The 20,633-nt window shown below is 39.8% G+C and overlaps 1 protein-coding gene and 1 long non-coding RNA gene across 34 annotated transcripts in view; one reads left to right on the forward strand and one right to left on the reverse strand.

Moving 5' to 3' along the window:
• R3HDM2 (R3H domain containing 2) overlaps window positions 1–20,633 on the forward strand; it is a 163,513-nt gene that overhangs the window by 111,325 nt on the left and 31,555 nt on the right. For 23 of the 33 annotated variants that reach the window (XM_058742267.1, XM_058742268.1, XM_058742272.1 and 20 more), the window contains 9 exons: window positions 7,631–7,830; window positions 10,598–10,621; window positions 12,403–12,444; window positions 15,035–15,121; window positions 15,645–15,771; window positions 16,629–16,707; window positions 17,352–17,411; window positions 17,978–18,118; window positions 18,528–18,636. In XM_058742267.1, coding sequence (XP_058598250.1) covers window positions 7,631–7,830; window positions 10,598–10,621; window positions 12,403–12,444; window positions 15,035–15,121; window positions 15,645–15,771; window positions 16,629–16,707; window positions 17,352–17,411; window positions 17,978–18,118; window positions 18,528–18,636 — 869 coding nt within the window. The remainder of the gene's footprint in view (window positions 1–7,630; window positions 7,831–10,597; window positions 10,622–12,402; window positions 12,445–15,034; window positions 15,122–15,644; window positions 15,772–16,628; window positions 16,708–17,351; window positions 17,412–17,977; window positions 18,119–18,527; window positions 18,637–20,633) is intronic. The other 10 variants (XM_058742276.1, XM_058742269.1, XM_058742277.1 and 7 more) reach the window with 3 other exon arrangements.
• On the reverse strand, window positions 12,519–20,410 carry LOC131519346 (uncharacterized). The gene is made up of 3 exons (XR_009265603.1): window positions 20,269–20,410; window positions 19,492–19,626; window positions 12,519–12,648 (listed from the first exon to the last, which is right to left on the reverse strand). It is a non-coding gene; the product is annotated as an uncharacterized LOC131519346 (long non-coding RNA).

The following is a 20,633-nucleotide window of genomic DNA, read 5'->3' on the forward strand; positions in this document are numbered from 1 at the left end:
TAATGCCCCTTACCCATTTAGCCCATCCCCCCTCCCACAACCCCTCCAGCAACCCTCAGTTTGTTCTCCATTTTTATGAGTCTCTTTTGTTTTGTCCCCCTCCCTGTTTTTATATTATTTTTGTTTCCCTTCCCTTATGTTCACCTGTTTTGTCTCTTAAAGTCTTCATATGAGTGAATTCATATGATCTTTGTCTTTTTCTGACTAATTTCACTAAGCATAATACCCTCCAGTTCCCTCCACGTAGTTGCAAATGGCAAGATTTCATTCTTTTTGATTGCCGAGTAATACTCCATTGTATATACATATACCACATTTTCTTTATCCATTCATTCATCGATGGACATTTGGGCTCTTTCCATACTTTGACTATTGTTGATAGTGCTTAAGCAAGCACTTTCTGATTTAAATCACTATAGTTTAGTTTTGCCTGTCCTTGAACTTCTTATAAATGGACCTACGTATTTTTTTGAACTGAGTTCTGCTTTATTTTACTTACCATAATAATTTTGAGATCCATACATGTTTTTGTGTATTTCAGTAATATGCCCAGCAAAGTTCCCTAGTCTCACTGGTAATGATTGAGTCACTTTCTTCCCAAACCAGCCACAAAAAGGAAACAGTTACCATAGTTGGTGTACCTAATTAAGGTCCATCTCCTAGGGCTCAGGGGTAGCTACGGTCACTTTCCCTAATCATGTGTCCTCAGAGAAAGGCAAGCACCAGAAGTTCATTCTTTTTTATTGTGGCACAGTATTCAATGAACATACAATTTGTTTATCTATTCTCCTGAGCCCCTAGATTTTAAACAATTTAAAAAATATGCATATCAATTGGGAATAATTTACTCTTGATACACAAATTGGTAAAGGACAGGAAAGTTTACAGGAATTTTGCCACAGGGTAAGTCAGAATTTTTAGCCTCTACCTCTTACCTTCTTGCTTACATTCTTTCTTCTTGACCATGGATTAAAAGGGAGAAAATACCCTTCTGTCTCTGAGTGTCCCCTATATAATAAATTCTTTTTGGCCTCATGCCTAGAAAGTTGTTTATGAGTTGATGGAAGGATATACAATTTCACTGTGCTCTGGAAGGTACTTACCTTGGCAGTCAAAAAATTTATGGGGAATATGCAGTATTCTCCCTGAAAAAATTGTCAGATTTTGGCTCCTAATCATCCTCCCCTGTATAATCCTATTTCCTTACCCTCTCCTTGCCCCCCACTTCTGACAGTCCCCTCTCCACAGCTTTGAGCCACTGAGTGTCCTCAGGAGACATTCTGTCTTAAAGTTGTGCTGTTTGCCTGGATGAAATGTACAATGTGCACAAATAGGTTGTAGGAAAGCACATATCTTGGCTCTCCTGGGACATTAATGTCTTTGCTTTGTTCTAGTCAAGTTACATATGAAATAGTTCCTTTCTTTTTCTGACCGTCCCAAGCCCTTCATTCTCTCTATTGAGTAACCCATGAAGAGTGGAAATTACTTATCTGCTTTTAACCCTTTTCTTACTAGCTTTATTCTTGCTCCTTAAGACTTTTTTTTTTTTTTTTAGTTAATAAATTGTCTTTTTCTTGTCCCTCAGCTGCAACTTTTGCTTTTTGCGTTGGAGAATTTGTTGCCCCAAGAGAAAGGAGAGACTTCTACATAGGATTGCAGGACTAGAAATGGCCACAGTTAAAGGTTATTTTGGAGAACAAAAGAGAGCCTCAGCTCAAGTAATACAATTTTGAACTCTGTGTATTTTTCAACGAGTAATAAGTGTATTTTTCAACGAGTAATAACACTATCTCTTATAACTAGCCTTTGTTAACTTGAGGATAGTTTCTTCTATCCTAGACGCAAAATGGTGAGGAAACTTAAGACCATGTGATTTGAAGACCTGACTTAACAGTATTCCATGAACATACAACAATTTATCTATTCTCCTGAGCCCCCAGATTTTAAACAATTTAAAAACTAGGAGTATCAGTTGGGAGTAATTTACTCTTGATATACAAATTGGTAAAGGACAGGAAAGTTTACAGGAATTTTGCCACAGGGTAAGTCGGAATGTTTAGCCTCTAGCTATTATCTTCTTGCTTAACATTCTTTCTACTAGGCCATGGATTAAGGGAGAAAAAGCCCTTCTGTCTCTGAGTGTCCCCTCTATATTTTAATAGACACTTTTCCAAGAAGTGTCTTCCTAGCCCTCCCAAGAAGACATCCAGATGGCTACAGATACATGAAAAGGTGCTCAACATTACTCATCATCAGGGAAATAAAAATCAAAACCACAATGAGATACTACCTCACACCTGTCAGAATGGTGGCAAGGATGCGTAGAAAGGGGAAACTTTTTGCACTGTTGAGAATGCAAACTGGTGCAGCCACTCTGGAAAACAGCATGGAGGTTCCTCCAAAAGTTAAAAATAAACTATCCTACGACCCAGCAGTTGCACTACTAAGTATTTATCCAAAGGATACAAAAATGCTGATTCGAAGAGGCACATCCATCCCAAGGTTTATAGCAGTACTGTCGACAGTAGCCAAAGTATGGAAAGAGCCCACATGGCCATTGACTGATGAATGGACAGAGAAGTTGTGGTATATATACACAACAGAATATTATTTGCAATCAAAAAGAATGAAATCTAGCCATTTGGAACAACGGGAATGGAACCAGAGTATATTAGGCTAAGTGAAATAAGTTAGAGAAAGACAAATACATGATTTCACTCATACGTGGAATTTAAGAAATAAAACAGATAAGCAGGTGAACTTAGGGGAAGGGAAGGAAAAATAAAAAGAGAGGGAGGCAAACAATAAGAGACTCTTAAATACAAAGAACAAACTGAGGGTTGCTGGAGGGTTGTTGGGTGGAAGGAAGGACTAAAGGGCTAAATGAGTCATGGGCATTAAAGAGGACACTTGATGGGATGAGCACTGGGTGTTATATGTAAATGATAAGTCACTGGGTTCTACTGCTGAAACCAGTACGACACTATACATTAACTAACATGGATTTAAATTTAAAAAATAATAATGCCTAAAAAAAAAGAGAGAGAGTGAGAGGCTGGGAATATTTAGAAAAAGAAGATAAAGTTGTCTCCCGTATGGGGCTCACGTGGTAGCAGGATTAAGCTTGTTCTTTATGACTTACACAGAGAACTAAACTGTGGCCAGTGGCAGAAAGAATAGGAAGATGAGTTTTGCCTCTTTATAATTTCCCCCCAAAAAAAGTTTGTTTCTGAAGAAGACTTTCCCTTCACTAAAAGTATACAAACAGGACGACCATTTTTCAGATTTGATGATTCAGGACCCTGACTGAGAAGGACTATGGATGTAGAAGGATGGAGGTAAATGAGAACGCTTCTGAGTCCCCTTCCAGTTATGAGATTCCATGACTCCTTTGTATCTCTGGTGGACTTTCCATTCTGCCTAGTTTTTGAACATCTGTCCCCTTAGTGGAAGTATTGGATAGAGGTTAAGAAAGCAAGTGCTAAAGCCAAATTTCCTGGCTTTGAGCCCTGTTCTGCCATTTACCAGTTCAATAACCTTACATTACTTAACTTCTCTGTACCTCAGTTTACTTATCTATAAAATAGTGATAATAAAATATGTATCTCATAAGATTGTTGTAAGATTAAACAGGATACATAAAACACTTTAGGATAGTGACACAGTGTAAGCACTCCAAAAATTTTAGCTGATTATCATCTTTCTGTCTATTATTTCTACTTCTAAAGCTGGGCTCTTCTGTCTGGTTCAGACAGTCTCTCTTCACATACCATTTCTGACTATGTCAGGATGCTTTTGACTAGAAGGAACAGTAAACTCAACTCAAAAGAGCTTAAATGATAATAAGCTTATGACCTCACATGTTGGGAGGTACCATCCAGGTTGACTAATTCTATCTCAGCATCAAGGATCCAGGCTTATTCTATCTGCTCTATCATCCTCTGAGTTTATAGAATATTGCAGTCCTGCATCATCTGCACACAAGACTGTCTTCAGTAGAAGATAACCATTCTTTTCTAGTGGCTTTTTTTCTTCTTTTAAATAGAGTGAATGGCCTTTCTTTCTTTCTTTTCTTTTTTTTTTTTTTTTGAATGACCTTTCTTTGAAGCCACTCACCTGGCAAAGTCCTCTCATATTTCACTGGCGATGATTGAGTCACTTGTCCCTTCTCAAACCAGTCACAAAAAGGAAACAATTGCCACAATTGATCTAGCCCACCTTCTCGGGCTCGGGGATAGGGTCACCTTCCTTGATCATGTGTCCTCAGAGAAAGGCAAACACCAAAAGAAAATCTGGGCTAGACTGTTAAGTGTGGAAGAAAGGGGAGATTTGAGTGGTGTGCTAGGATACCTCTTCCTCTGCTATTTGCATTTTCCTTGGAGTAAGAATTACTTTATCTTTTATAGCTCGTTAAATGCTGGTAGTCTCAGTGGAAATGCCTGTCAAAATTCTTAAAAGTGGATGGATCATTAATCACTGTCTTATGGGTGTTTTTAAGAATCTAAAGCTCAAGTTTTTCTGTTTCCCAATGAATGAAGAAAACCATGTAGCTCCTTAAAACTGCAGTTGGGGAGCACCTGCCTGGCTCAGTCAGTAGAGCATGCAACTCTTGATCTCGGGTTGAGTTCAAGCCCCACATTGGGCATAGAGCCTGCTTAAAAAAATAAATAAAAAAAATTTAAAACCCTGCAGTTGGAATATATGACCATATTCCATGGGTGACTATTATGAAAGACCTTTTTTTTGTTTGGTTGATATTTCCCATAGTGCTTTGGCTGAAAACAGTGTTGGGACACTGAAGTTGGTCTAGGTATCCAGATAGTTGAGCCTTTTCCAACTTCTGTGTGAAGAGGAGCTGCAAAGTTATCATTCTGACTTCAAGAAATACACCTATTTGGTAATTGAGACCTAGAAAAAGAAACACCCGGTCACTTTATATTTTTCTGTTTCACTGTCCCCCTTTTTAAATTGAGATACAAAGAGCATATAGTTTTGTGTAAGTTTAAGGTGTACAACATAATGACATACATATATACCATGAAATGATTACCATAGTGTTTACCTAACATTTCTCTCCTTATGTAGCTACAAAAAAATTGTTTTCCTTGTGATGAGAACTTTCAGGATCTACTGTCTTAACAACTTTCAAATATACTTTACAGCAGCATTAACTATGGTCATCATGTTGTACTTTGCATCCCCAGTACGTTTTGTCTTCTAAATGGAAGCTGCTGCCTTTTGACCAGCCTCATCCAATTTCCCCACTCCCCACCTGTCACATTCTCTTTCTGACAGAGAACTCTGTTTGAGGCTATTTAAGCCTGAAAAAGAAAAATACTCAAGGTCAATTACATGATACAAGAAGTAAACTTAATTTTGTGGGACTCGGCAGCAGATTTAGCATCAAGATTGAAACCGTTTATAGCTTATTATAGGGAAAAACTATAGAGTAAAAGAGTTAAGACTGCTTAAGAAATAGTGACATGATACTGTGCCAGGAGTTTTCTCGGAGTGGCTTGTAGGCTCCTCTCAGGAAGGTACAGAAAGGAGGTCTGATATGGGGAGGTGGGGGGAAATTGTATGAAGTCATATTTAAGAACTCTTCCAATTCTGATCTCTATTGATGTTTCCCACCTAAGAGATATGGAAAAGGCATGTGCTGGGTTTTATTACACTTCAAACTGGAGACAATGGATGCCTGATTTACCCATGGGAGAAAAAATAAATATGTGTATATGCAGTCTCCATGTACAGCCAATGATCCATAAAGCTTCGTGGGTTCGTAGAAGTCTTTTTATAGAATCCTCTAGGTAATAGATCCAAGTTAATTAAAAAATAGAATATTGGCCATTTTATTGTGTAGTTTCTTTCTTCCAGTATTTGTCATATTAAATTCAACTGTATGACTGTGATTGTCTGAATGACTCTCTGGCCTTTTAAAGGGCCTTGATTTAGCCCTGTGCAAACTAAGTCTCTAGGCAGCTGCCCAAGAGTCACCACAAGGTGAACAAAGCAATAATCTTGCAAACTGTTTAACTTATGCCAGGATGAGATTACCTGTGCTCCTTAAGAGCCTTCAGGGTCTTATCGTTTAAACTGATTTGAAAGAGGAAAAAATGCCTGGTATGACAGTTTTCTTGAATCATTGCTATTTGTTTGGCTCTGTTTCTAAGGCCATATGGAACAGATATGAAGTCTGGGAGAGTTTCTAGTCTTATCTGTTTTTTTTTTTTTTTAAGTTTATTTATTTTGAGAGAGGGAAAGCACAAGTGGAGGAAGGTCAGAGAAAGAGGAGAGAGTGAGAATCCCAAGTAGGCTCCACACTGCCAGCGCAGAGCCCGATGTGGGGCTCAAACTCACAAACCGTGAGATCATGACCCAGTCTGAAGTCGGACACTTAACCGACTGAGCCACCCAGGTGCCCCTCTAGTCTTCTCTTTTTAAAGAAAGGAAAGAAGCATTCAGAATTGAAGTCTGTAATCTATTAAAGGAGCAACCTCAGCAAACTTGTGTTTGAGTGTGTGCATGGATTACTGTGTTGACTTCATTACAGGACTTCCCAGGTGTCAACAGTAATGAAGAGCTGGCTGCCCCTGCAGTATGGATGCTCTGTATCATTGGGAGACTGTAGAATGACTGAACAAATAGTGAATAACAAAGCAAAGATTTTCTCTTCCTTCAGGGAGAGACCCAGTTTTTATAAAGGACAGCTGACCACAAAGCTCGCCACTCCTTCAGTTTGCTTAAGCTAAAGGAAAGAATTTAAGAATTTATAAACCATCTCCTGATTTTGCTGCTTTTTGGTGGGGGAGACACTTGAAGTTGGTAACATTGTTGTGGTTTGTGGTAACTGTGGAAGTTCTCCCTTGGGAAAGGAGAGTAGTCCTCTCTGGTGGTGAATAGAGCTTTATGGTGTTTTTCTTCTTTTTGGAGAGAGTCTAGTGAGTTAACTCTATCATGTGCTCAAGCTGAAAATGTGAGCAGATTTCTGTAGGAAACAAGGGGGGCAAATAAAATGCTAAGAGGGCTCATACTACATTGCTTCAGAATTGGCTCCTGGTGAATCTCAAGGTTATTATGCTGGGTAAAATAATCCAGGTAATGTGTGATGTAAAATTCTAACAAATGAAGGCTAATCTGTAGTAACAGCAGATCAGTGGTAGGCTGTGGGTGATGGAGAGGGGAGGAAGGGCTTACAAAAGAGCCAGAGACTTTTGGGGTGATGAATGTGCTCACTACATTGGTTGTAATGATGATTTCCCAGGTGTGTGCATGTTTCATAATTAAATTGTACGTTTTAAATATATGCAGTTTACCATATGCCAGTTTTACCTCAATAAAGCTTTTATTATTTTTTTAAGACTTTATTTTTAAGTAATCTCTACACCCAGTGTGGGGTTCGAACTCACAACCCCAAGATCAAGAGTTGCACATTCCACCAACAGCCAGCCAGGCACCCCTACCTCAATAAAGCTTTTTTTTTTAAGAAGAAATTAATCCAGGGGCAGCAGTTATTCAGAGACCCTTTTCTGGGTTACAGGGTGACTGCTGCAGACTAGTATGTGAAATACAAGTCTTGTGTGTATGGATAAACACTTCCTGTTTAATGCGTCTTCTGATGTTTCTTTAGGAGTCCATAGAGGCTACTGTATTATATCGAAGAAGATGTCTAACAGTAACACTACTCAAGAGACCCTGGAAATAATGAAAGAATCAGAAAAAAAACTGGTGGAAGAATCTGTAAACAAAAACAAGTTTGTATCTAAGACTCCAAGTAAGGAAGAAACTGAGAAAGAGAGTGAAGATACTAGTTTGCGTCAGGAGACACAGGTAAGAATTAGAAGTACATCATATGCACACTCATTATACCAGAATAGAAAGGTCAGCATAAGTGGTATTGGCAGTCTGTAAGAAGCCAGTCACTTGATTCTTCCTAAAAACCTATTTTCCAGCTTTCAAGAACTGTCTCCTTCCTTTTTTTTTAAATTTTTTTTTCAACGTTTTTTATTTATTTTTGGGACAGAGAGAGACAGAGCATGAACGGGGGAGGGGCAGAGAGAGAGGGAGACACAGAATCGGAAACAGGCTCCAGGCTCCGAGCCATCAGCCCAGAGCCCGACGCAGGGCTCGAACTCACGGACCGCGAGATCGTGACCTGGCTGAAGTCGGACGCTTAACCGACTGCGCCACCCAGGCGCCCCTGTCTCCTTCCTTTTTTATCATAAAATGTCCACAGTGAAGTCTAAAGAAGACAGAGTAATTTCCTAATCCATTTGGACCTGAGTTACGCTGGTTCTTGCTACCTTTTGATATTTTTGAACTATCAAAAAATAAACTGTATACAAACACATATTTAACAAGTCATAATATGGCTCATACAATAAATTCTTAAAATTACAGCTGCCTGGCTTTACACACAGTGTTAAATTCATATCCTGGTTGTGTTAAAGCAGTCAGCATTTTCTGGGTCAGAAATAATCTCTGAACTTGCCACTTGCTAAGTGAGTGAGAAGAATTTCACTCTTTGGTTGCCATGTTGTTTTCCCTCCAGATTCGTAGTGCAGTGCAGTGCAGATATGATGGCAGTAGATGGCCAGCCGAGCTTCCTCCAGGGCTCCTGTTTGATACCCAGACAGCTAAGACTCTGAGCCTCTAGTTTACCTGTTCCAGTCCTCTCTTTTCTGTGGTCACTGCTAGTTTCCTGTGTTACCCAGATCCAGATTATATAAATCCTTTGCTTCATGCCCAGGGGTTAGACTGGTCTTTATTGTATGCTTAGGAGATAGTAAGAAGTTAGTTTAAAAAGCAGTGGCAACCACTAGAAACTTGAAACATAATTTCTTTTGACAACCCAATTCATCTAGGCTTTTTCTTCTTAAGAGATTAAAACAGCAACAACATAAAGGGATGAATTAAAATCAGACAGCTCTCTGAAATATTTTGTTCTCCTGCTGCCTGTTCTTCTACTGTCTTTCCACTTAACAGCTTGCCAGATCTCTGTCCTGGCTGCTTTTCTTTCCATTATCTTTTGCATCTGAGTTGTCATTCCCCGCCCATCCTCCCAGAGTTTGTAGAGACAGTCTGCCACCGTTCCAGCTATACTTTCAGCCTCCACTGATACCAATAATGAATTTTAAATCCTCAGGACAGATAAGTGATGAATGTTTAATTATGTGCTGTCATATTACATGGAAGATAGTAATTAAATGAACTTCTGGATCCAAGTTATTCTAAGGAGACCACTTGAAGAGGTGTTCTGAACTCCTGTTGTGTGTACTCCTTGAAGATAGGCAGAAAAGAAGGGACGTGTACAGGTGTTACACACCTTATAGACACTCAGTTCAAGAATGTTTTCACCTGGATATACAAATAGATCGTGTCGGAGGTTGGAAGGGAACTCGCCTCCCCTCTGACTTGTTGCTGCCGCTGGAGCAGGTGGAGCTGCTGCTGCCATCTACTGGAGCTCCTGATCCTTCTAGAAGTCTTGAGTCTTGTCCCACCCTTCAGAAGCCCTCTCCCCTCCGCCATTTCCCAACAGATCATGTGCCCTTTCAAGAGCACTAAAAATTCTGCTCTTTCTCCTACCTTTCCCTGCCCCTCCCCCCGACTCATACCCTGGACGTCTCCCCAGGAGTCTTACTGATGCTGTCAAGGGAGTGCTTCTTATGAAGTTGGAGTTAGAAAGTTTGCAGAAAGAGGACTTTCATTACTTGTACTGTGTGAGATGTATTAGAATCAGCAATTGGAACTCAGAACGTCTTTCATATGCAAACAGTGCTATAAAAGGCAGGTTCTGAGACTGAATTTTGAATGGGCAAATTAACCCTGACGTAACACCTGTCTTCAGCCAACCAGCTGAGTATGACCTTCTAGCTGGGCTTTCCGCCTTTAAATTTGTGATCCTTTTGGATTCACCTACCATACTGCTTTATACAGATGGCCATGAAATAGAGATCTGATTATGTTCATTTTTTTCAAACGTTCTGTGTGTCTCATTGTCCTAGGCCAAGACCCAGATTTGTCAGCATGGCATATTGTGACCTAGTCCCTTGCCTGCCAGCCATCCGCCTCTGGCATTCCGTGCTTCGGCGTTATCTGATTCATTGGTCCCTGTTATAAGTAAGAGCTGAAAAGTTTGGAGAAAGCATGCTTTCTTTGCCTAGAATGCCTTATGTGGTATTCTTTTCTTGGCCTCCTCCAACGCCTGAATCTCCCATGCCAGCATCTGTCTAATACCTGTTTATCCGTCAAAACTCAGTTGAGATGTGTCTTTCTCCAGGAAGCCTTCCCTGACAACCTTAATCACCCATTGCAGGTCTACACTGTATATAATTCTTTGAGTAATGCCTATCTCTGTCTCCTTCACAGAACTATAAGCTCAGTGAAGCCCAGGATTAGGTTAGTTTGGGCTCACCATTGTATCTCTGAGGCCCACACAGTTCTTGGCAGGCACTCAATATCTGTGAATGTATGTGTTTGTGAATTACTAGGTCTGGGTTAGACACTTGCACCATGTGCTCCTATAGCACTGCATAACTATTTCTGGAATGCATTTGTACTGTATTGTAATTGTCTATTTGTCTGTCTTCTCCAACAGGATTATGAGTCCCTTTTGGACAAGGTTTGTGTTTTTTATCTCTGTATCCTCCAGTAGTTAGCATGGTGCCTGGTACATGTTAGACTTTAAGTATGTGTTTGACAATGAAATGAAAACTATCCATTCTGGGAAGTAAGCAGATTCATACATTGCTTGTAAGGTTATAAATTGGAATAATCTCTTTGAAGGGCAATTTGGCAATACTTTATAAAATTTTTTTAATTGGACTACAGATATACTGTATTTGTAGATGTGCTTAATGATGTGGTCATTAAAGCATTGTTTATACAAACAAAAGATCAGAAATATCCTAAATGGCATGATTTAAGGGACTGGTAAAATAAGTTATGAGATAGCCACAGAGTGAAATACCATATTAGACATTAAGCAAAGCAGTAGATCTTCTATAGAATAACATCTGTGAAAAAAAAGTTTAAAGGCAAGGTTCAGAGCAGTGTGTACAATATACATCTATTTGGTTTAAAAAAAAAAAAGCACATGTACAATAAGCTTCTACATATTCATAAAAGATATATGGAAAGATGACAAGAAAGTCAGTACTACTTGAGTCATTAGGAGAGAACCAGGTGGCTGGGGGACAGATATGAAAGGAGACTTATTATATATACCCCCATTATACCTCTTGAATGTTTGTGCTCTGTGTATGTTACTAGCTTTTTGAAAAAACAGTTGACACATTCCTGGACTATGGCTCTTCCCTTACTGTGACATCTCTTACATTGACCAGACTCACCATCATTTCTTACTTTTTCCATCTGGCTTCCTGATTTTCCATTTTGCATTGTGGCAGTGTTGTTTGGTAACTAGTGAAGAGGAAAAAGGAAAGAAATCCTCACCTACCCAGAACCCTACTGGTACTCTGCCTTTGTCTTGTTTTCCCTTTGCCACCTAACCTCAGTTCTCTCCATACTTCAGTGGCAGTGAGTTCCATTCTGAACATCTGAGAAGCCCTAGGTACTTCATCCCATACATAACCCTACCTCATCTCTTCCCAAAAGCCCCCATTTTGACTTTGCAGCTGTTCAGAGACCCCATCAATTGATTCGTTGTTTCTTCCCTCATCCTACCACAGGCCCTCATTCTTCATCTTCTTCAGCTTCTATTCTGCTCCTTACCCACTCTTTTTACCCTCCCTTTGCTCTGGAAGTCTTGTCCATATCTTCCATGCTCCCTTAGTTTTATCCTGTCCCAGACAGGCTATAAGAGCCACAACCAGGTGCTTAGAACTGGGAGGATTCTCATCCTCAGTGAGGGAGACATTTGGCAAGAAGTGTCTTCATTCCATATCAGCAGCCATAGGGACAGGTCCTTTGAGTATCTCAAGTTGGAACTCTGAATGTGTTTTCCTATAAAGATGTTACAATAAGTGATGATTAAGGACCATATTGCCTGTTCATTATGGGTTAACTAGGCTCCTGTGATCATGCTTGGGAAAAAGCACTCTGTCAGTGCTATGGTAGTGACATTTCCAGAAGCCTCCTAATTAAGAGAGAATTCTGTGGTTTATCCAAAAGTAATTTTTATTAACCTGTGAAGGCTAACCAGTAAGTGTCTTCCTATTCATTTTCTTCATGGTAAGTGGTGATGTGTCTATAGGTGGCCCGTGGTCCCTTCCGTGTCACAGTTACTAGGGCTGTAGCAGAGGGGGACGGGGGGACAACTACACCAAGTGGTTCTCATCATAGTTTAGCTATTGTAATGCTTTTTCTTTGTAAACTTGTATTGTTTTTAACCTAAGTGCTGATTTTCTACACCTTTAATATTTTCTAATCCCCTTGTAACAGAGGCGGACATCCAGCCATGGTCATGCCAGGAAAAGAGCCAAGGTGAGAGCCCTTTCTCTACATAGTAGTCCCCCCTTATCTGAGGTTTCACTTTCCATGGTTTTACTTACCACACTTCAACCATAGTCCAGGAGTAGATGATCCTCCTTTTGGTATATCATCAGAAGTTCATTGGTAGCCTACTGATACGTCACAATGCCTGTAGCATGCACCTCACTCCATCTCATCATGTAGGCATTTTATCATCTCACATCATCCCAAGAAAAAGAATGAGTACAGCACAGTAGGATGTTGGGGGGGGGGGGGAGACCACAGTTATATAAGTTTTATTACAGTATAATTGTTCTATTTTATTGTTGTTATTGTTCATCTGTTACTGTGCCTAATTTATAAATTAAACATTATCTTAGGTATGTATGTATAGGGAAAAAAACATAATATATATAGGGTTCAGTACTATCCATAGTTTTACGCCTCCACTGGGGGTCTTGGGAGAGTATCCCAGACGATAAGAGGGGACTACTGTAGCTTCTTTTCTACTGTTATTAGTAATACATTTCACAATGGACTTATCATTAATATCTACTTTATTTGGATTATATATAGGCAAAGTTTTTCTGCCTGCACTTTATCCTCTAATTGTGAATGTGCACACACACATGCACACATTTCCTATTGGAGGGTCTGGCTTTATTTTTCTCCATTACCTTTAGTTCAGCCACAGTCTATTTCTGATGCCCAGCTGTAGTCTGTCACAAAGCCTGAGCACACTGGTACTGGTTCTGCTGGAAAGCCAGTTTCTCTCCTCACCTCTGGTTTCTCTAGGAGTACTATGAGTGCTATTTTTCCCTCCAACATTTTTTTCCCATTTACCCTTCAAGATAAATCCTGCACCATTAGTAGAAATGACTCAACAGTTTTGGACATCCTAAAAATACAGCCTTTGGCGGGGCGGAGCGGGGGTACTTTTTAGGTTGGGCCAGGGAGGAGGATTTTGTTTTTAATCATTTTTTGATAAAATTAGCACATCACAGACTATTTTGAGCAGCGTTATCAGGGAGGACTATATGTGTTAGTGTGTGATGGCTTTTTAATTTTAGTTGAGGGAACAATAAAATATTAAACCTTTCTTGGGGCACCTGAGTAGCTCAGTGACTTGAGTGTCCAACTCTTGATTTCAACTCAGGTCATGATCCCAGGATCATGGGATCAAGCCCTGCATTGGGCTCCATGCTGAGTGTGAAGCCTGCTTAAGATTTTCTCTCTTCCTATTCCCCCTCTCCCCCACTGACACATGCTCTCTCTCTCTCTCTCTCTCTAAAATAAAAAAATAAAAAATAAATTAAAAAAAAAAAACAAAAAACCCTTTCTTGCAGTGAGAAGAATTGTCACCAGAGTAATAATTAAGGGTGTCTACCCCACCCCCTTTCCCCCAAAAAAAGCAATGGCAGAATTTGGGAGTGGCTCAGACAGTATGTGGCTTGGATTTGAACACCACACATAGGATAAATTGAGTCTGTGTTTTGCCTGCCATGGCCTAAATCCACAGTGATGGGCTTGATGTTAAACTTTAGAACAGAAGGTGTTCACTTCTACTTAATTTCCACCCAAGCTTTTTGAGATAAGTAAGACAGTTGTTATGTCCATTTTACAGATTAGGTAACTTGGGTTTATAGAGACTGAGTGAATTTGACAAGATATTCATTAGTAAGTGGCAGAACTTGGCTTGAAGTCAGTTCTTCAGACTTGCGAGTTCTTTGCACTATACTGCACAACCCAGAACACACATGCCATGTTTTGTGCTATTATATTTACTGTAAACCTTGATTTTATTATAAGAACTCTTAGTAAATGTTTATAGGTAGATTTCCAGTGAGTCAATTCTATAATTTTTGGCTTTGGGGATCCTTAGGAGAGCAATGATTTGCAAAGTATTCTTTAGCCGGCGAAAGTAAACCAAGTGCATTAGCTTCTTACCATGTTAAATCCCAAATGTTATAAAAATTTCTTTGTCTTTACTCTTTTCAGACACTTCTTTCCATACCCTTGCCACCTCAGATTTAGAGTCATTTAGCATTTATTATCACTCTGTTCTAGGCACTGTGTTAACATAGTTTATGTCATTTAATTCTCACAAGCCATCCTTTAAGTATTTTTATCCCCATTTCATTGAGGGAAAAACAGAGATCCAGAGAGGTCAAGTAGTTTGCTCAGGGTCTCTCATAGCTCATGAGCACAAAAGCAGGAATTGAAGCTAGGACTTCTGGCTCTTAAATCCAGTATCTACTAAGCTCTGCTACTGTGTATTTTCAGTAAACCTCTGAATCTGAAATTGGTAGAGAAAAGAGGTAGAGAAAGCTAAGTGAAGTGGTTTTCCTGTCATCTGTTCAAGGTAGCCATTTTGTTTTTATATGTCTACTAATGTAAGCAGGGGAATTATCTTTGAAGTAAATCAGGAACTGGCGAGTAAGGCCTGTTTGAAGGGAAAAACAAAAAAACCTCTATCTACTTAATAGAAGCAGCAACTAACAGAGCCAAAGAGGATACCCTTCGTTCAGTGAAAAGCTTTCTGAATGTCCACCAAGTGAGTAATATATATATATTTGTTTGTTTGTTTGTTTGTTCGTTTCAGTCTAATTCCAAGCTGAAGTTGGTGCGCAGCCTGGCAGTGTGTGAGGAGTCCTCTGTCCCTTTTGCTGATGGGCCACTGGAAACCCAGGTATGTCCTTTATAAGAGTAAGTGTAACTTTTGAGTTTGGCCATTGTTTGGTAATCTGTAGTGTAACAACCACAGCATCAGCATTAGGCCTGGAAACCAGGGTAGAAGGGGCTTCAAAACAGGTGGTTGTGGTAAAGCAGGGTGCATGGGTGAGAACATGAAGCATAGGTATTCACACCTGGACCACCTGAGATGATGCAGATGAGGAGATCCCAGGGTTGAATCTTGTTTTCCCACCCACACTTTTTCCCTCTGGCGATCAGAACCGTATCTGTCCAGTTTCTATGCCAAGAACAGCCAGTGTAACTTGAGCTCTCCATATAGTGGCTGTGATCGTTGGCAGAAAAGGCTTGGCTTTTCACCCTTTTGGTAGAACAAAAACTAAGACAATTTAATCAACAAAATACTATCTTCTGTAACTGAAGATTTCCCTTCTATGACATTTCAAGGGAGAGTAAAATCCTGTGGGAGAATTGAAATTCTTTTCCTCCTTTGATAATATTCCTCTTTTCTCTTGTCTAAGGATATAATTCAGTTGCACATCAGCTGTCCCTCTGACAAAGAGGAAGAAAAATCCACAAAGGATGTCTCTGAAAAGGAAGACAAGGAGAAAAACAAAGAAAAGGTCCCAAGGAAGATGCTTTCTAGAGGTGAGGACTTTCCCCACCTCTCTTGTGTCCTATGGTCTGGCTCTGTAGTGTCTTTTCCTTCCATCTTGGAACCTGCTGACCTTACTGGCCCAACAGTTCCTAGTGTCTTGCTGACTTGGGGAGGTGCCTAACTAGGTAGGTTACTTTCTTTGCTGATTTAGCCAACCCTGCCTTAGGGGCTAACATGCTATAGAGAGCTACTCTGTTAATGTTGGCACTGTCTATAAGAAGTCATCGTAGTTAATTCTGATTCTATTTCTGCTGTGGAATAAGTAGTGACATGATTCATCACTAGTAGCAGATCCTCCAGATACCGTTTATATTTTGATTTGGGGATGCTTAGAGTGATTTTTTTTTTTTTTTAAATCAGGTTTGTATCTAATTATTAAGCTGTCTGTGGTTTTAAACTCTTGGGCTGGTAGCAAAAATACCTGCTCCACAGAAGTTATAGTTGAGAGGAAAAGGCAATCTTGGGATTAAATTTTTATAAATAAATAAATAAATAATAAATAACATTTGAAGCTGTTTGCTGAAATTCTGGAAAATTCAGCCCCAACTGCTTTTACCTGGAATTTATTTTCTTTAACTAGAATAAAATTTGCTTTGTTTTGGTTAAAACATTCAGCAAATTTTAATTACAGTCAGGTAGCTTTTCAGTGTAATACTGATGCAACACTGTGACCCAGATTCTACCTTCCATCATTGTCATGGGGAGTTGGGGGCAGGAGCTGGTAAATCAAGCATCATTCTGGTTTTTAAGCTAAAACCCTCATTGAACTGTGGGCTTCTGCTTATGATTAGATTTCATGTGAGGTGGTTTCATTGATTTTAAATTTCTTTTGTTGTGGTGGTTCTAGACTCCAGCCAAGAATATACAGACTCCACTGGAATAGACCTACATGAATTTCTTGTAAATACACTGAAAAAGAACCCAAGGTAAAAACATTATTTGATGGAAGGGGGATAGCAGGGCCCAGCAGAATACCTAAGAGGTCAAGCAGCTTCTCAAAATTTTTCCATTACTCGAATCTAGGATTCCCACCCCCCTCCCCCACCATTTCCCTCCAGTATAGTTTTATATTCTGCGAGGGATTCATAGTACCCTCGTGTTGAGGTGTCTGCTTTCAGAAGAGTTGAGACAAATTCTGTGGAAGGAGAATGCAGAGGCAAAGAAATCTAAAGGCTTGGGAGTATGATTTAAAAGTACAGGAAAAAAAATTGATATGTATAAAAACTAAATATACATCTATAACCAGATAGAATGTAGACTACTGATTCGATTTTATAAGCGTAAAGTATGTGTTTAAAGGAACATAGCTGCCAGCAGAATTAGGTTTCTGATAAGGAAAACAAAGTACATGATTAGGAGGATCTGCAAAATGATTGTTTCTCTACTTGATTGTTTTTCTTTTTTAAAGTAATATAAGACAGGCCCGTGAGGTCTGTCTACGTTATTGGTCTGCTATTGGGGGTTGGATCTGTTCCTCCCTTCAGCTTCTGTAGTGTGCAGGTTTCAATGCTTTCAATGTCTATGGGAGGGCTGCTTTTTGTTTTGTTTTGTTTTAATCTTTTCTAAACAGGGACAGAATGATGCTGCTAAAATTAGAACAGGAGATTCTGGAATTTATTAATGACAACAAGTAAGTTACTTGAACGAAATACACATTTAAAGGTGGGAGGGGGCACTGAAAAGAAATTTAGGTACAACTTTAGGATATCCCCCTTTCATATTTCCCTTGAAGTCTGAATTTTGAAGTAATTACTCACTGGGAACCAAAAGAAATTGGGGAGAAGTAATCAGAATGAATTAAAAATTAGTATATTGTGAAAACCAAGCAAGGTTTTTAAGTTATTGCATAGACTTGAGTTGAAAAGAATTGATATCTTTTCAGTAGCTAGCCCTTGTCCCATATTTAATTATTCTTCAAATTCTCCCTTTTTTCTTTGTAGAATACCATACAGGAAGGGGAAACCTAGGAATAGTCTTAATGAGGGTAGTGGATCAGAGTGATCTACAAAATGCTATAGATAAAGAAGCTGAGAGAACCTTTTTGGTTCCCATTGAGTGAGGATCTATCTTCCTTATAATAAGTCTGTTCCTCTTAAGAAATTCTCCACTTTAGACACTTGTAAGAAAAATTACAATTGGTTATTATTGCTGTTGTTTTTCCTTATTTCACTTCCCCACCCCCTGGTTTCCCTTCAGTAACCAGTTCAAGAAGTTCCCTCAGATGACCTCATATCACCGGATGCTATTACACCGGGTAGCTGCCTATTTCGGGATGGACCACAATGTTGATCAAACTGGAAAAGCTGTCATCATCAACAAAACCAGTAACACAAGAATGTAAGGGAGGAAAGAGATTGGAAGACTTTCCTGGGATAGCCTCTAGCGTGGAAGAGGAAGGTGTAGGATCAAGATGTCTCTTTCTGGGGAGGGGACAATGTGGAGGGTTATATTATCAATCCCTACTCTTTGTGAGGAGTTAGAGATAGATTCTAGGAGGCACTTGTGTTTTGTGAAGGCTGGCCCCTGGCCTCTCTTCACCTTTATTGATAGGACAGGTATAACTTTGGAGGAAGACAGCTTACAAAGAATAGACCTTGAGGATTTCACTGTGGCTTTGTGGATGTGTGACTCCAGAAATCCCCTGAGGGAGAGTTGTGGAATTTTTAAGAGTGCTATACTAGAAGGTCTGCTTCCTAACAAAAGGGTCTTTTTCCTTCCTTCTTTCTACATTTCTCTCCCAAACCAGCCCTGAACAGAGATTCTCAGAACATATAAAGGATGAGAAGAATACAGAATTTCAACAGAGATTCATTCTCAAGAGAGATGATGCCAGTATGGACCGAGATGATAACCAGGTGAAGAATGGAAAGGGGTGGGGCCATACAGAGAGATTGCAGTAAGAGAAACTGGGAGGGGAGAAGAATTTTTGTGGGATAAAGAAAACTCGAAATATCTTAGTATGGAGAAATGTATTGAGTTCTACTCAGTTGGCTGTGGCTTAATTTTGAGGACTGACTACATTTGTTGAGCTGAATGCCACCCTCTTAGCCCCAGAGAGACATGGTGCTGAGTTTTGCTGGGTTTCCTCATTTGGCCTGGAACTCCCTGGTTCTGCCACTGACTTCTAACTCTAGGTCATTTGGGGACAAAGCAAGGTTCCTCCCTGCTTCAGCCTTGATTCAGCTGACGGCTTCATTCTTTTTTTTCTTTAATAGTTAGGAATTTCTTTGGGAACCATTAAAAGTTATTTTATCCCACTTCTGTCTTATCCTAGCTCAGGGCTAGCCTTGGACTGGCAAAGTTGTGATGTAATTTACCCACTTATAAGATGTTTCTGATCCCTTTCTGCAAACTCCTTATTTTCCCAACTCCTTCCACCAAGGTGAGTGAGTTGATTTGACATTTGATGCTGGGAATCTCAGGCAGTATCCCCTTTTTAATCTATTCCCGTGGGAATAAAACGTGAACAGTCTGCCCTATTGCTTCACTCATGGGCCTGGCTGTGGCCCTGACTTCTAGCCTACTCTTCAGATAGTAAGTTTTTGTTTGGGGATAGTTTTCCCAGCCATATACAGCATTTAGATCCAGCCAGCCTCTGTTTGACCTCCAGAGGAGGTTAGGTGGAGAACCAGGATTAAGATTTGAAGAGCATGGTTGGGTAGAGCCAATATGAGTCTTGCTAATTGATGATAACTATAATAATATCTTACCTCTAGAGTCAAAATTAATTTTCTTGGGATATCGTATGGTCTCGAGACCAGGACTTTTCCTGCTTGCTACTTGAGTATTTGAGGGAGTCCTTTTGAGAAAAACGCCATTATCTTTTGTGGACAAACACGCTGGGTCTGATTGAAAACAATGAAATATTTTTAAAAAGACAAAATTTTAAAAATCAGAAAGAGCCTTTCCATCCTGATGCCCTTCTCTCCATTTTCCCAAAACCCTTTTTCTGTGGATCAGGAATTATTCAGGCCTAGAGGCACATTGGGGCGGAGTAGAATCTGTCCATATTACGAACTTTTCATCTCTCAGCATCAGGCTTGATCCATAGTAGGGTAGGCTCTATGCATTTTCGGTCTGTGATATTAATAATAAATACATTAATTGTTATTTCTTTTGAGTGTTTCCCTGACCTAGATTCTGTTCTAAACACATTCTGTGCATTATCTCTTTTAATCCTCTCCACAACCCAGTATACATGGGGGTTATTAGCTCCACTTTAAATATAAGAAAACCGAGGCTAAGAGATGTTAAGTTACTTGCCTGAAATAACATTTTTCAGAAGTGACAGAGCTGAAATTCTGCCTGACCTCAAAACCTATTATACTTTTTCTGCTCTGTCACTGGTTCACCAGTGCTAGGGGTACTTGAGGTCCTGTGTCTTCTTGAAATGGGATTTGTAAAAAGACATTGAGTAGAATTTAGGTTCTTAATGCTAGTGAGAGTTAAATCTAGTGAAAAGTTGATACTCCTGAAGTTATACCTACCCGTGGAGATGGGTGAAGATCAGGAAGATCAGCATAGAGCAGCAGCCTCCTTGGTTGCATCATCTGAAGCTTTCAGAGCCTCTGGATTAAAGGTCAGAATCTTTTATAACTGATGACATTCATTGGATGGGTTGTCTCCCCCAGAGCATCTTGCCTTCAAGAGCAGTATGGAAAAGGACACTGTGTATGACACCCTACCCAGGACAGTGCTCACAACTCAACAGGCCAAGAGAGGAAAACGATGATGGAGAGTTGGGTGGTGGGCTAGCCAGAGGTGGTGATCTGCCCAGTCATCCCTCATCACCTTCTCTACATGTTTCAGAGAATTTAAAGTTCTCTAACCTCCATTTCCTTCTTTTTCCTTT

The sequence above is a fragment of the Neofelis nebulosa genome, chromosome 8 (genome assembly GCF_028018385.1).
Source record: "Neofelis nebulosa isolate mNeoNeb1 chromosome 8, mNeoNeb1.pri, whole genome shotgun sequence".
NCBI classification, from domain to species: Eukaryota; Metazoa; Chordata; class Mammalia; order Carnivora; family Felidae; genus Neofelis; species Neofelis nebulosa.